This window comes from Oncorhynchus mykiss, chromosome 6 (assembly GCF_057628025.1).
Source record: "Oncorhynchus mykiss isolate SJ-2025 chromosome 6, ASM5762802v1, whole genome shotgun sequence".
In the NCBI taxonomy this organism is placed as follows: domain Eukaryota; kingdom Metazoa; phylum Chordata; class Actinopteri; order Salmoniformes; family Salmonidae; genus Oncorhynchus; species Oncorhynchus mykiss.
In genome coordinates, this window is record NC_143027.1 from 8,887,254 (window position 1) to 8,903,560 (window position 16,307).

A 16,307-nucleotide genomic window follows, 5' to 3' on the forward strand; every position below is an offset into this window, starting at 1 on the left:
AGAGTGGCCGGTCAGGATCGGCTGAAGCCATTGAAGTTTGTTATGGATTTCAATAGAGAATACAGAATGGGTTTCTCTGGGTCAGTTCCCGTGAAACATAGGTAATCCCTGCCCTGCCTCAGGGCTACATTTAACCCCTACAGAGAAGAACACTGGAGCCAAAGGACATCCACTGTCGGGGTAGGTTCCTTGTCAATCATTTGCTTATTGGTGAAATCAGCAATATCTTTAAGTAAATAAATCAAAAACCTTTATTAATGCAATTGCAGACAAGTTGACAACGGGGACATGGCACGCATGTTTCCGAGTAAGTTCTGCACCCCACCTAAGGGCACAGCTGATTTTCTACATGTGTTCACTCCCTAGTGGTATCATCCCCTACGTCAACGTATGTGTGTATCAATAAGCTGAGGTTACCTTATAAAGTAACCTAGTACAGTAGCTTCTCTGAATTCATTAGCATTGTCTACTGTCACTCAAGATCAACATGTCAAAACCAGACAGTGGTTACTTCTCTTTATCTAGTTTCAGTCTGACTCAGACCCAGTCTGCAAGCACACTCTCACAACAGCCAGGGCTTAACCACAAAGACTGATATAGATAGCTTGTGCAGCGTATACTCAAGAGTTTTTAGACACATAGCAAAACATGAATCTTCACGTCCCCTTAATAACGAGGAGGGTCTTTGGGATCCACCCCCTACACCACAGTATGGGGTCCACCAGTCCACACATATAGGCTGTGTGCCAAATGGCTCCCTATACAGTGCACTACTTATGACCTGAGCCCCTTGGAATGCAGTCATAGAACCATAGTAGCCTCCACACATACTGCACGGCCCACAAGACCTGCAGTCTCCCAGTAGCAGGTATGAGGAGGTCAAATCATCCCTTCATCACCAGAAACCATCAATAATAATATAGATCAACGTTAATTTACAAATACATACATTTAATTGAATTGAAATTTGACAAAATAGTTTCTCCATTTTTGGGGGGGGATGATTTATTGAAACTGTATCTGAGATATAATGGGGGATTTTACATAATCAAACCTTGACTCACACAGTTCTTACTGGTTAACATGGTTCACACCATCCTCACACTTAAGGTCCAAGCATCAAACACCACTGAGCTTAGTTATTATTCATAAAAAACGACAGTGCAGTCAGTACTTGTTGATTAAAAAATGACAGTACATCTATGAAAGGACATCGATATTTAAATATGCAGCATTTATGGAAATAAAACCATTTAAAACGGAGCAAAACTAGGGTGCACATCCATTATGACTTCAGAAAAATCAAGGCACAGGAAAATCTCCTAGAAAGAAGACATGTATTATCATTGTACCCTAAAAACTCATACATACCCTGGCAAAGAAGAGGCATTGTGAGATGAGTGGCAGCGTAACCTAGTGGTTGAGCGTTGGACTAGTAACCGTAAAGGTTGCAAGATCAAATCCCCAAGCTGACAGGGTAAAAATCTGTCGTTCTGCCCTTGAACAAGGTAGTTAACCCACTGTTCCTAGACCAGTTAACCCACTGTTCCTAGACCAGTTAACCCACTGTTCCTAGACCAGTTAACCCACTGTTCCTAGGCCGTCATTGAAAATAAGAATTTGTTCTTTACTAACTTGCCTAGTTAAATAAAGGTCAAATAAAATGACTGAGTAGTCGTTACAGAATGAATGGGTTCTAAAAACACAAACGGAAATCAAAGGAGGGGTAGAAAAGGTAAGCACTTGGTCAGGGGCCCTAATGCATCCCTTGTTCCTAAGGTTAAAAGTCACAGTTGTTCCTGAGGTCAGACAATGTTTTGTTCTTGGGGCACTACTGGAACCACAGTTGGGAGTGCTGATCTCAGATCAGGACCCCCTGGTCCATGTTATCTTATTCATTATGATCCCAATGTGCATTAAATAAATATCTATCTCCAGACAAACAGGCTAAAGGACAAAAGGGAAGAAGAAAATATCCATGGAACTCTAGCAGCCGTGTGGGCAATGAGGAAAGGTCAGTTCAGTCCCACAGCCTCTGAGCAGGGGCTCCTCTCAGACATTGTTGAAAATGGGTGTCCGAGAGGACGCCAGGGAGAGGTAACGTCCTCCTGCGTACCTAGAGAGGGACAGACCAAGGAGAATTAATATCAGATCAATCATTCCCCTTTCTCTTCTACTGCCATTATAATAAAACAATGTTTTCCCACCATGCACTAGCCTGGGCGCCAGTCTGTCATCCACTGTCCACGAGGTACTATGACTAGGATCTAGTACCTCTGGGTTGGAGAATGACTAGGGCATAGTACCTCTTGGTTGGAGAATGACTAGGATCTAGTACCTCTGGGTTGGAGAATGACTAGGATCTAGTACCTCTGGGTTGGAGAATGACTAGGATCTAGTACCTCTGGGTTGGAGAATGACTAGGGCACAGTACCTCTGGGTTGGAGAATGACTAGGGCACAGTACCTCTGGGTTGGAGAATGACTAGGATCTAGTACCTCTGGGTTGGAGAATGACTAGGGCACAGTACCTCTGGGTTGGAGAATGACTAGGGCACAGTACCTCTGGGTTGGAGAATGACTAGGATCTAGTACCTCTGGGTTGGAGAATGACTAGGGCACAGTACCTCTGGGTTGGAGAATGACTAGGGCATACTACCTCTGGGTTGGAGAATGACTAGGGCACAGTACCTCTGGGTTGGAGAATGACTAGGGCACAGTACCTCTGGGTTGGAGAATGATTAGGATCTAATACCTCTGGGTTGGAGAATGACTAGGATCTAGTACCTCTGGGTTGGAGAATGACTAGGGCACAGTACCTCTGGGTTGGAGAATGACTAGGACACAGTACCTCTGGGTTGGAGAATGACTAGGATCTAGTACCTCTGGGTTGGAGAATCACTAGGATCTAGGCTTGTGGTGTCCACGTCCTGAAGTAGCCCAGTGTGATCCCCGCTCTCTCTCCTGGTCAACTGGGCAACTGAAGAGAACACACATTTAAGTTTGAGTCCCAAATGGCAACATATTCCCAATGTAGTGCACTACTTTTGACCAGAGCCTATAGGGAAAGTAGTGCACTACATAGGGAACAGTGTTCATTTGGGACGCAAAATAACATTTGATTGACGGCTATAATGCATTAGGCATTATGCCATAAGCATTAAATATTTTAAGTCTGTTGAAAATGATGATCATAAACGTCATACTCACTGTCACTGTTGTCTGAGGGAGAGTCGTTGTCCTTTAACTCGGAATAACCATTTCTGCTCCTCCTCACATTTCGCTGTTCTCCATAGCGCTCTCTCCATCCCTGAAAAACAGTTACTTTACATGGTGTAGGGTTAAGTTGACCCTAGACGCTCATTCTTGAGTCAGTTTTTGCATCCAGGATTAGGGAAGCTGATCCTAGATCTGTACCTAAGGTAAACTTCATGCCGGAGCATTTTACATAGACAGTGAACCCAATGAGCTGGCGGGTGGTTCATAGTTTGGTAATGCAGTGGTGTGAACATTGATATGGGGTCTTCTCCAGTGTCCAGAGAAGACTCCAAATAAGAAAGGACCGTGCTCACTCGTTTCCGACTCTCCCTATCCTCGCTTCTCTGTCGGTTTCTTCTTTCTGCAACAACAACAAACAGAGATAGTGGCAACATTATCCCAGACTTGGTCTTATCCACACTGGACTCCAAAAGGAGAGCTTCTCAAACGGCATCCAGGCTGAGTGTACAACTGTTGCTCTGGGGTGAAGTTTCCCTTAGTTACAGATCTAGGATCAGCTGCCCCTCCCACAATATTAACCTCAACCAATGCAAAACTGATCCAAGATCGGAGTCTAGAGGCAACTTCACACTACAATAGTACCTCTTCTGATAAGCTCTCTGCCCTCTTCCACCAGCTCAGAGGTCAAGTCATCGCTCTGACTAATATACTGTGGGAACCCCAGGAGGTTGAGGCAGCGGGTACCCAGGCTGAAAATACACAGGGAGGGGAGGAAGAAAAACACACGACCATGTGTTAGGTAAAGGAGGCAATCTGGGGTTCCATTTCTGGACTTTTAAATGAATATAGCCATTGATTGTTAAAGCATATAACTTCCAAACTGATCCTAGATCACCACTATGAGACAAATGTCAATACAGATCCTGTTGTCTTAAGATGGGAATCCCCTGGAGAGGATGTCAAATAGACCTGCAGACAAGACATACCTGCAGTAGGTGGCGATGCAGAGGAGGACTATGAGCATGGGGTAATAGATGTAGAAACCATCTGCTATGAAGGAGAGGAGACGCATAGAGCCCATGATCTGGTAGACACAAGAAAAAAAAAGGAGTTGAGAAAATAGTGACTCCGATACCTAGAACGTCTAGCTGATTAAATAAATCCCAGTAGGGTGATGTTCATTGTTCAGTAACAGGCCAAGTGGGTTCCTCACGACTTGACTAGTTTTCCTTTACAATGAGAGAGCCCATGTGACCGAGGCTACGTCCCAAAATATCACTGTATTCCCTAAATAGGGAATAGGGCTCTAGTCCAAAGTAGTGCACGACATAGGGAATAGGGCTCTAGTCCAAAGTAGTGCACGACATAGGGAATAGGGCTCTAGTCCAAAGTAGTGCACGACATAGGAAATAGGGCTTTGGTCTAGAGTAGTGCACGACATAGGGAATAGGGCTCTAGTCCAAAGTAGTGCACGACATAGGAAATAGGGCTCTAGTCCAAAGTAGTGCACGACATAGGGAATAGGGCTCTAGTCCAAAGTAGTGCACGACATAGGAAATAGGGCTTTGGTCTAGAGTAGTGCACGACATAGGGAATAGGGCTCTAGTCCAAAGTAGTGCACGACGTAGGAAATAGGGCTCTAGTCCAAAGTAGTGCACGACATAGGAAATAGGGCTCTAGTCCAAAGTAGTGCACGACATAGGAAATAGGGCTCTAGTCCAAAGTAGTGCACGACGTAGGAAATAGGGTTCTAGTCCAAAGTAGTGCACGACATAGGAAATAGGGCTCTGGTCAAAAGTAGTGCACGACATAGGAAATAGGGCTCTGGTCTAGATTAGTGCACTATAGACTACCACGGTATGAGTCATAATACTCATAAAACCTAGCGGTCAAATTTAATAAATTTTCCCACAACCCATATTTTAAAACTGTTTCTAAAATGCACTACGGGAAAAATGAATGGTGGAAAAACGATTGGAACCATTTCCCTGTTTGACCGCTAGGTTTTATGGGTATTATGACACCTCCACTATGGGGTCTTTACTGCCCTACAAAAGGCAAAACGCAGAAACTACACTTTTGGTCAAAATGTAGTTAAGACTAAAATAAGGCTTTGCTGTATCTGTTTTATCTTGTGGCAAAGTGTCCTGGTTCAAATATGTTCCGTTTCAGAGAAAATGGAGTGTGACATTTGCACTTCAGGTTTTTCACACCATGTTTTGCAACGAGCAGTAAGTACGCAAACAATGACACGGAGAAAAATGTCTTTAAAATGCATTTGCTGTCCAGACAAATATGTCAAATATGTTGTAGGTAGATAAGTGATACCACTGATGACCCTCACGGTCGCCTAATAATCCCCAGTTTACAATTGGCTCATTCATCCCCCTCCTCTCCCCTGTAGCTATTCCCCAGGTCGTTGCTGCAAATGAGAACGTTTTCTCAGTCAATTTACCTGGTAAAATAACAGATAAATAAATATAAATAAAACATGTATCATCCGATTATGAAGTTCTTTTTATGCATATAAACCATGACCATTGATTTGACCTATGACCCCTAAGTCAAATAAATAACCATACAAAGTCAAACAGAAAAAACAACAAGGAAGTTGAAAAAACACATTTCGATTTTGTAGATGCTGCAAAGACAAATATTTAGTATAAACATTCTGCGTGATGAAATAGTCCCATGGCGAAAGGATTATTGAGGGTTACTACAATACAACATTCAAAACATGAAAACACAACTACATATCATTAAATACAAGTGGAATGTAGTTAGAACTCTCAAACAGTTCCCATCAAACAGAAAAACAACAAGAAAGTTGGATCAACACATTTAGATTGTAGATACTGCACTTGGCCTTTGCATTAACCATATACAGTGCCTTCAGTAAGTATTCACACCCCTTGACTTTTTAAACATTTTGTTGTGTTAACAGCCTGAATTTAAAATGGATTAAATGTTGCGTCACCGGCCTACACACAATACCACATAATGTCAAAGTGGAATGATGTTTACAAATTAATAAAAAAATGAAAAGCTGAAATGTCTTGAGTCAATAAGTATTCAAACCCTTTGTTATGACATGCCTAAATAAGTTCAGGACAAAGAAATGCTTAACAAATCACAATACGTCACATGGGCTTGCTCTGAGGGCAATAATAGTGTTTAACATGCATTTTTAATGACTACCTCATCTCTGGACCCCACACACACAGACAATTGTAAGGTCCCTCAGTCGAGCACTGAATTTCAAACAAAGATTCAACAAAAAAGACCAGGGAGGTTTTCCAAAGTATCGCAAAGAAGGGCACCTGCTAAAAAGCAGACATTGAATATCCCTTTGAGCATGGTTAAGTTATTAATTACACCCAGCCACTACAAATATACAGGCATCCTTCTTAACTCAGTTGCCAAAGAGGAAGGAAACCGCTCATGGATTTCCCCATGAGGCCAATGGTGAATTTAAAACAGTTACAGAGTTTAATAGCTGTGATAGGAGAACAGAGGATAGATCAATAACATTGTAGTTACTCCACAATACTAACCTAAATGGCAGAGTGAATGGCCTGTACAGAATAAAAAATATGTATCCTGTTTGCAATAAGGCACTAAAGTAAAACTGCAACAAAAAAAACAGCAAAGAAATTAACTTTATGTGCTGAATACAAAGTGTTATGTTTGGGGCAAATCCAACACAACACATTACTGAGTACCACTCTTTTTTTTTTACAATTTTTCTCCCTAATTCCGTGTCATCAAATTGGTAGTTGCAGTCTTGTCTGTACAGGATTTGCAGCGATGAGACTCGGGAGAGGCGAAGGTCGAAAGCCGTGCGTCCTCCGAAACACAACCAAACCGCACTGCTTCTTGACACAATGCCCACTTAACCCGGAAACCAGCTGCATCAATGTGTCGGAGGAAACACCGTACACCTGGCGACCATGTCAGCGTGCACTGGGCCCGGCACGCCACAGGAGTCCCTAGTGCAGGATGGGAGAAGGACATCCCTGCCGGCCAAGCTCTCCCCTAACCCGAACGACACTGGCCAATTGTGTGCCGCCCCATGGGTCTCTCGGTCGAGGCCGGCTGCAACAGAGCCTGGAGTCGAACACAGAATCTCTAGTGACACAGTTAGCACTGTGATGCAGTGCCTTAGACCACTGCACCACTCGGGAGGTCTGTTCATATGTTCAAGCATGGTGGTGGCTGCATCCTGTTATGGGTATGCTTATCATCTTCAAGGACCAAGGAGTTTTTTAGGATAAAAAATCCTAGAGGAAAACCAGGTTCATTCTGCTTTCCACCAGACACTGAGTGACAAATTCACCTTTCAGAAGGGCAATAACCTAAAAACGCAAGGCCAAATATATACTGGAGTTGCTGAAGACGTGGATGTAAATGAAGGCAGCCCCCCGCACCTCTCTGATTCAGAGGGGTTGGGTTAAATGTGGAAGACACATTTCAGTTGAAGGCTTTCAGTTGTACAACTGACTAGGTATCCCTCTTCCCTTAGCAAGACGATTTTGAATGTTCCTGAGTGGCCTAGTTAGTTTTGACTTAAATCGTCTTGAAAATCTATGGAAAGACTTGAAATGTCTGTCTGTCTAGCAATGATCAACAACCAACTTGGCAGAGCTTGAAGAATTTAAAAAAGAATAATGCAAATATTGTACAATCCAGGTATGCAAAGCTCTTAGAGACTTACCCAGAAAGACTCACATCTGTAATCGCTGCCAAAGGTAATTCTAACATGTATTGACTCAGGGGTGTGAATATGTAAGTAAATTATATATCTGTCTTTCATTTGCAAAAAAAATAAAAAAAATATAATTTGAGGGGTCATAGGTCAAATCAGTGGTCATAGTTTATATGCATAAAAAATTACTTCATATTAATATGATACATCAGTTAATCTACCTACAACCTATTTGGCTGGTTAGCAAAAAAAATATATATATATATATATATTTTCATTTTGACTGTTGCCGTAGTTACTGCGTTTTGTGTTTGTAGGGCAGTGTATGTTGAATAGGGTGCCATTTGGGATGCACACCGGGTGTGACTCACTGTGGTGTATGCTGTCTCTATTCTCTGCTGGTGAGAAATGGAGGCGTCCATGTGGATGAGACCCAGGAAGTTGAGACACAGCGGAGGAGTCAGTCGACAGAACAACCTGCGTTTTAACGGTATACACACGATACTCAAAGTGATAGTCAGACAAACATGTAGACTGAAATGTTGTAGAGTTCTAAAGCTCTAGAACCAAGCTCAAATAGTGACATCTACGGTGTCCATATTAGGACAGCCGCAGTCACAGCTTCTTTCAGTCTCAGCAAGACTTCTTTTCGAGGCAGTCCTAAAATGGACACCATAGACACACCTTCACAAAAACACGGTATATTTTAGCGGTGAGAGACGTACATTCCGCTGAACAGTAGGCTGTAGGCGTCTGTCTGATGATGAGGTACCAGGTAGTAGTAGTTGAAGACTCGGATGCGGAACACGGTGGAGTAGACACAAACGCACAGGAACAAAATAGTGAGGAAGCACGCCATCTGGTGGTGGACAGAACATCGCAACGATCTTTTGGCTCGTTGGTACTCAACGGAAAAACCTTTCTCCATATTTCCTCTTATACTTCTACATTTTCATGTATGTAATTTATCCACACTGTGTTTGCAACTATGCTATCCTAAACATCTAGTAGTAGTAATAGTATTAGTTACTTTATTGTCGCAGGTAAGACATTTTTCAGATCAACATGACAATAAACTAGCCCGGTCCCAAATCAGCTTGTGTTCTGCAGACTGGCACCCAGGCTAACAATACACACAGAATCCTCAAAATAATATCTACCTCTATGTACAAGTAGTTGTAGTCACTCTCTGCTAACTGGATGAAGATGGCGAAGAGAGAGAGGACAGGATGTGTGCTGAAGAACGTGCATTCAGACCACACCACAGCCACAGAGAGTAGAGACAGCAGTAGTGCCAGCATCCGGTAGCACCACTGTCGCAGCACACACTCCCAGTACCACTCTGTAGAAAAACATCACACCAAATGTTGCTAAATAGATCCATTCAGTTGTTGGACACGTTAAGATTACTGGTGTGAGGAGTTTTTGCTTCTTTCTAAATAAGTGTACTTTTTGCTCCATGCTCCGGGTAAATTAAGGTGTGTGAGTTTACTCTTTTGAAAAGTTCCCATTTCAGTCAGATATTGGCAAGAGTATTGGGGCAGGGAGGGACACGCCTGAGGATAGATAATAATACATTCATACATACACACACACACACACAATTGATGAATATCAAGAGCCAGTCTGTTGAAGATACCGAATAAAGTCATTCTCTGTGTACATTTGATAAGTGGATTTTCTAAAGGGCCTGATACAGCTTCCACAACACAGTCCTTTCACGACAGCCAGAGTTCAACGTGTTCACAGGTAAGCTGACCGTGGCTAGACAGTAGGCATACAGTAAATTGTATCCCAAATAGCATCCCATTCCCTATAGGCCCTGGTCAAAAGCAGTGCACTACATAGGGAATAGGCTGCCGTTTGGAACACAAGCCTATTGAAGGACTATTGAAGAACTCCGTTGTCCCCTACTTGAACTCACCTATGGTAGGAGTGTACAGGTATTTGCAGAGCCAGCCGGGTGGCTGGGAGGAGAGGAAACTATGGACAAACTGATGGGAGGTATTGGTCTCATTCTTACACACGTCCTCTAAATGGAAGGCCTCTTCCAGAAGGATCGCCCACTGGACCTGGGTTTGACTGTGTCTCTGGCCAGCACAGATCACCTGGCCAACACACAATACTAGGATCACCCCACTCCTAGACACTATGTACATCATGGGTTACTTTCACAACAACAATGTGAGTCGAATTCAATCACCGTCTGACCATGTAAAGGGACATTTCAGAACGTTTCATTAGGGGGGGGTTCAACTCATAATTACTTGCTTATGAAGCTTCACTAGGCTCCTTTTGGAAGGATAGGTCCTCTGTGTGCTTTCCTCCTCACTGTCCTCTGTGTTCGGCCTCACCATTTTCTCCTGGATTTCCATGGGACACTAAAATGGATGTGCTTATTTTAGATTTTAGACTTAGTCGTTCATATTAACAGTTAACATGATTAATTATCATTATTGTAGACTGTACCGCTGATTTACACACGGACATATTCAACTTTGTTCTGACATTCTTACCTTTCTCAAAATAGTGTCAATGCTGATCCTTAGGGGGTGACCGTACCCGATTGATTCGTTGACATTTGCCACCTCCTGTCAAAGAGAAATTCATTCAATGGCCTAAAACAATGCATTGATTTGTCCTACCGCTACGCAGCGATATGACTGTCTCTATAAAGAGTAGTGTAAACACCAGTGAGAGTGCAAAGCGAGAGACTGATCTGTTATGAACTGCCTCACAGATAACGGTGGGCGTCAGTCATTTATGAACATTTGAACATCTTGGCCATGTTCTGTTATAATCTCCACCCGGCACAGCCAGAAGAGGACTGGCCACCCCACATAGCCTGGTTCCTCTCTAGGTTTCTTCCTAGGTTTTGGCCTTTCTAGGGAGTTTTTACACCTGCATTGCTTGCTGTTTGGGGTTTTAGGCTGTGTTTCTGTACAGCACTTTGAGATATCAGCTGATGTACGAAGGGCTATATAAATAAATTTGATGGTCACCCCATTCTATAAATTTAACCAGGGCCCACAGGGAGCCACAATATATACCATCTGCACGGGAGTGCGCTCCTCTCTCATACAACGCAAGAACAAATGCTGCCGAGATTAGCCCCTTGCGTCGTCCTGTCTTTGTTTGTGTTGGAGGTCTGCCCCGCTATAGTTACGGACACGTCGCCGAGTGGACCTTTGAAAACAATCATACTTTACGACTTCCTTTAGTTCTTCTCGTCCATCTCACCTCCATGGCGTCATCCATGTTTTCCTCGGCGTCTGACTTTTCCTTTGACAGCTTGGCCGCCTTGAAGTAGGTCTTGGCCAACAGGTAACCGTGGCGAGAGGAGTTCCAGTACAAGCACGGGATCTCCACCAGGCCATAACCTAGCAACAGCACCAAGAGGAAAAGCCCCCAGGTGTTTGCTGCTGCGATGCTAATGGTTTGCAGACCCTGCCTGGAAGAGAAGACAGAGACGCTTACATGCTGATCTAGGGTCAGATTTGCATTTTCCCTACGAATGGCTAATGTTTAGATTGGGTTGGATTGATTTAAGATGGGGGATGGGACAGGGATGCAGAAGGTGTGATGGGGTTTACTCACCAGGTTAGCTGCCACTGGGGATGGGCAGCCAAGTAGATAAGCAAGGAGCAAAAGATGACCAGGTAGGTGCCATAGTAGATGGCGTTCTCGATAAGGGCCGTCTTAATCTTACCGGGGATAGAAAAGCCCCCAGAGCTTGCATAGGACTGCATGAAGGGGAGCAACAGCCTGAGTAGACAAATAAAAACAACAAAAACAACATTAGCCAAAAATAGAGTGGAAAAATCCACTGGTAAATGGTTGCTATTGCAGTAAGGGTGGGTGGACAGTAGAACTCACCAGGTCAGACACTGAGAGGTCCAGTAGACCACGCGCCAGAACACTGGCAGAATTCCATCAGGAATATAGCTCCATGGTTTGTGACATACTTTAGGTGTGCTGTAATTAAAAGAGACAGCAGCACAGGTCATCCTCCTAAGAGACAACACTATGTACACATTGTAAAGGAAACCACATGAATACAGGACAACCGTTGCATAAACACAAGTCATAAAGCTGTCAGCAGACAGTCCAGTGGGGACTCACAGTTGAAGTGGGAAGTTTACATACCTTAGCCAAATACATTTAAATAACGTTTTTCACAATTCCTGACATTTAAACCGAGTAAAAATTCCCTGTCTTAGGTCAGTTAGGATCACCACTTTATTTTAAGAATGTGAAATGTCAGAATAAAAGTAGAGAGAATTATTTATTTCAGCTTTTATTTCTTTCATCACATTCCCAGTGGGTCAGAAGTTTACATACACTCAATTAGTAGTTGGTAGCAATGTCTTTAAATTGTTTAACGTGGGTCAAACGTTTCAGGTAGCCTTCCACAAGCTTCCCACAATAAGTTGGGTTAATTTTGGCCCATTCCTCCTGACAGAGCTGGTATAACTGAGTCAGGTTTGTAGGCCTCCTTGCTCACACAAGCTTTTTCAGTTCTACCCATAAATGTTCTATAGGATTGAGGTCAGGGCTTTGTGATGGCCACTCCAATACCTTGACTTTATTGTCCTTAAGTCATTTTGTCACAACTTTGGAAGTATGCTTGGAGTCATTGTCCATTTGGAAGACCCATTTGCGACCAAGCTTTAACTTCCTGACTGATGTTTTGAGATGTTGCTTCAAAATATCCACATAATTTTCCTCCCTCGTGATGCCATCTATTTTGTGAAGTGCATAAGTCCCTCCTGCAGCAAAGCACCCCCACAACATACTGCTGCCACCCCCGTGCTTCACAGTTGGGATGGTGTTCTTCGGCTTGCAAGCCACCCCCTTTTTCCTCCAAACATAACGATGGTCATTATGGCCAAACAGTTCTATTTTTGTTTCATCAGACCAGAGGACATTTCTCCAAAGAGTACGATCTTTGTCCCCATGTACAGTTGCAAACCGTAGTCTGGCTTTTTATGGCGGTTTTGGAGCAGTGGCTTCTTCCTTGCTGAGCGGCCCTTCAGGTTATGTCAATATAGGACTTGTTTTACTGTGGCTATAGATACTTTTGTACCTGTTTCCTCCAGCATCTTCACAAGGTCCTTTGCTGTTGTTCTGGGATTGATTTCCACTTTTCGCACCAAAGTACCTTCATCTCTCGGAGACAGAACGCGTCTCCTTCCTGAGCGGTATGACGGCTGCGTGGTCCCATGGTGTTTATACTTGCGTACTATTGTTTGTACAGATGAACGTGGTACCTTCAGGCATTTGGAAATTGCTCCCAAGGATGAACCAGACTTGTGGAGGTCTACAATTTTTTTTCTGTAGTCTTGGCTGATTTCTTTTGATTTTCCCATGATGTCAAGCAAAGAGGCACTGAGTTTGAAGGTAGGCCTTTAAATACATCCACAGGTACACCTCCAATTGACTCAAATGATGTCAATTAGCCATTCAGAAGCTTCTAAAGCCATGACATAATTTTTTGGAATATTCCAAGCTGTTTAAAGGCACATTCAACTTAGTGTATGTAAACTTCTGACCCACTGGAATTGTGATACAGTGAATTATAAGTGAAATAATCTGTCTGTAAACAATTGTTGGAAAAATGACTTGTGTCATGCAAAGTAGATGTCCTAACCAACTTGCAAAAACTATAGTTTGTTAACAAGAAATTTGTGGGGTGGTTGAAAAACGAGTTTTAATGACTCCAACCTAAGTGTATGTAAACTTCCGAATTCAACTATATCTCTGGTCCAGGTACATAGTTAGGGAGTTCCTCTACTAGAGCCCTCTTACGCTACATTGAAGCCAGTCACTACAGAAATTGGTCATGAATTTAGTCAATGGCGTTCAGTGCATAGCGTAACAGGTTGTTTAGTTGAGGGATACGGTATCGTCCTGAAACAGATGTGTTGGTACTGTACCTTGTAGGGAAGACAGAGGAGTTGGATGTCTGATTAGAGGGGTCTGAACTGGTCAGAGACCTGGGTTTCTCGTTGTCAATCTTACACTGGTTATATATGGTCTGAAATAAGAACGTGTACGCAAACGCACGCGCACGCACACACAATTTAATGTCCTACTATTTTACATGACAGAGTAACAGTTATTCATCACTTTAACACCCCTACTGACAGCTTCCTACATGAGCAGATTTTCATACACTCTGGGGTTAAGTTTCCTCTCTGTACAGATGTAGGATCAGCTGCCCTTAACCAATAGTGGGGGAAATACTAAACTGACTCACGATCGGCGGGTAGGGGCAACATACCGTGCTGACATCCAGGGGAAGGATGAAGACGATGAGGAAGCAGAGATACCAGGACAGGAGGGTCCCGAACAGCACCAGTGGGTGCTGCTTGCGGAAGTGTCCATAGCGATGCAGGAGAAAAAGTGGCAGGAAGAAGACCAGCACAATCTCGATACCCAGGGCTCCACCGCTCATCCTGTTGCTGCTATACCCACATACTGTGCCATCACCTTCACACACTGTCTGTCTGTGTGTCTGTGTGAACCCTGCACAGACTGTGGGGCGGGTACATAGGTAGCAATACAAACACATTGACAATGCTACGGAACAAATCCAAAGGGCTGTGTAGGCTAAATGCAAATATGACTCATCTGTTTTACCCGTTATATAACATTTTCCTAATAGGTTGAAAATGTAATGTTCTAATCTAGCCTAGAAGGACTAGTAGCCAATAAATTAACGTTAGCGATATTTTTGGTTGATTTAATTAATTAAGGTTAACAGTATTGTTAATATCAAGCCACAAATAAAAGTATATTAAGTTGACCTCGATCCTTGAACCCCAGCTGAAATTCTTCGAGCCGGTCTCTTCTCTCACGTATAATAATCTGACAATAACACTGTGTTCCCGAAAAGTGGAATCCGCGTACACAACCTTTGAAACAGTTAAGCAACAGTACGCGTGTCTGGACCAACTTGGCATGTCGGGAAATGTAGGCTATGTGCGTACACCCTCTAGCTCACAGAGGTGTCAAACTCATTCCACCGAGGGCTGAGTGTCTGCGGGTTTTTTGTTTTTTTCTTTTCAATTAAGACCTAGACAACCAGTTGAGGGGGTGTTCTTTACTAATTAGTGACCATAATTAATCGATCCAGTACAAGGGAGGAGCAAAAACTCGCAGACACTCGGCCCTCAGTGAAATGTCTTTGACACGTGTGTGCTAGCATCATATTATGTTTTTTGAATGGGACATTCATTTTTTGAATGGGTATGCCTCATCTGCATTTCAAACAAAAACACAGTGGACACTCCGCCATTGTTTTGGAAAAACAGCTTGAGAAATGGGCTGGAGAAATGTACTGTACCATCTCTCAAATGAATGGACAGAGCCAAGGATGCATGTAGGCTTACTGACCCTGAGATCAACATTTTAGAGTTTTAACCATCTTTTGAGGCTGTATACAATGTAGTAAAACAAGCTTATGTTTTGGGATCTGATGGTCTACTCAGTTGAACTAAACACATGAGACATGTATATGTTTTAGCCTATTCCCCAATAATTGATGGATATACAGTATATTAATAATATCAAAGTCCAATAATGTATTATTACTATTAATAAAACCAATCGGAGATTTCCCCTTAAACTCCAAGGGGTCAAAAAAACGAGGTGTCAAAACTGTTTTAAACTTCTTCTTTTTTTAATCTTTCTGAAATTGTAGGACTTTGTCGAGCTGCTAGTTACCGACATAAAAACAAAACAATTTAAGATGATTTCTGTGTTAATATGGAGGAATGAAAAATAATCTGTTTTGTACACTAGTGGTGTGCTACTAAACTGAAAATGTGGACTCAAAGTTTGTGATAAAATCACAAAATCTGGGACAGCGGTAGATGTATGTACCCTGAAAATATAGAGATATGGAGCCACCCCAGATTTGGCCCCTGGGGGTGTGGCAGCCACTATATATTTTAAATTCCAGTCAATGTCTCTATACCAAATTGATAGTCTCATCTTTCAGATACATTTGGAACTAAGTTGAAAGCTCAAGTCTGATGACACTGGTGGCCAAATCGCCTGTAAGGCATATCAGTGGTTATTTTAGATCGTACTGGTACATAAAATAAGCTCAATCGCCAATTTCTCAGTCTCTGAGTATCACAGAAACACAACACTTTAAATGAATAACAGCAACATGCCTATGACAAGTTGCTCTGGATTGAGCGAAATAACTGTTAAAAACATACAAAAACATATATTTTTAAACATCGAATTTGGCCAAATGTATGCTCATTGTCTCACAAAAGGTTATAAAAAGTAAATGTGTTAATGTTCGACAGGAAGTGTAATTTTGCCATCATTTCCAATTTGGGGTAAAAAAAAATGACACCTTTAATGCT

The 16,307-nt window shown here is 42.7% G+C and overlaps 1 protein-coding gene across 4 annotated transcripts; it reads right to left on the reverse strand.

Moving 5' to 3' along the window:
* Positions 1 to 987: 987 nt before the first annotated feature.
* LOC110525226 (G protein-coupled receptor-associated protein LMBRD2B) lies at positions 988 to 14,938 on the reverse strand. Of its 4 annotated transcripts, XM_036979357.2 has the most exons (18): positions 14,733 to 14,938; positions 14,207 to 14,460; positions 13,860 to 13,960; positions 11,800 to 11,898; positions 11,521 to 11,688; positions 11,164 to 11,374; positions 10,440 to 10,514; positions 10,191 to 10,304; positions 9,848 to 10,031; positions 9,084 to 9,265; positions 8,649 to 8,782; positions 8,295 to 8,400; positions 4,205 to 4,302; positions 3,861 to 3,967; positions 3,572 to 3,618; positions 3,210 to 3,309; positions 2,883 to 2,979; positions 988 to 2,116 (listed from the first exon to the last, which is right to left on the reverse strand). In XM_036979357.2, exons 2-18 carry the CDS (start codon positions 14,378 to 14,380, stop codon positions 2,053 to 2,055), a joined length of 2,061 nt encoding a protein of 686 aa, XP_036835252.2. In that variant the 5' UTR covers positions 14,381 to 14,460; positions 14,733 to 14,938; the 3' UTR covers positions 988 to 2,052. The 4 variants fall into 4 exon arrangements, 2 of the variants coding, with proteins under 2 accessions (XP_036835252.2, XP_036835251.2); XR_016496502.1 differs by lacking the exon at positions 3,572 to 3,618; XM_036979356.2 differs by lacking the exon at positions 14,733 to 14,938 and having other exon boundaries at positions 14,207 to 14,668.
* Between the last annotated feature and the right edge of the window lie 1,369 nt (positions 14,939 to 16,307).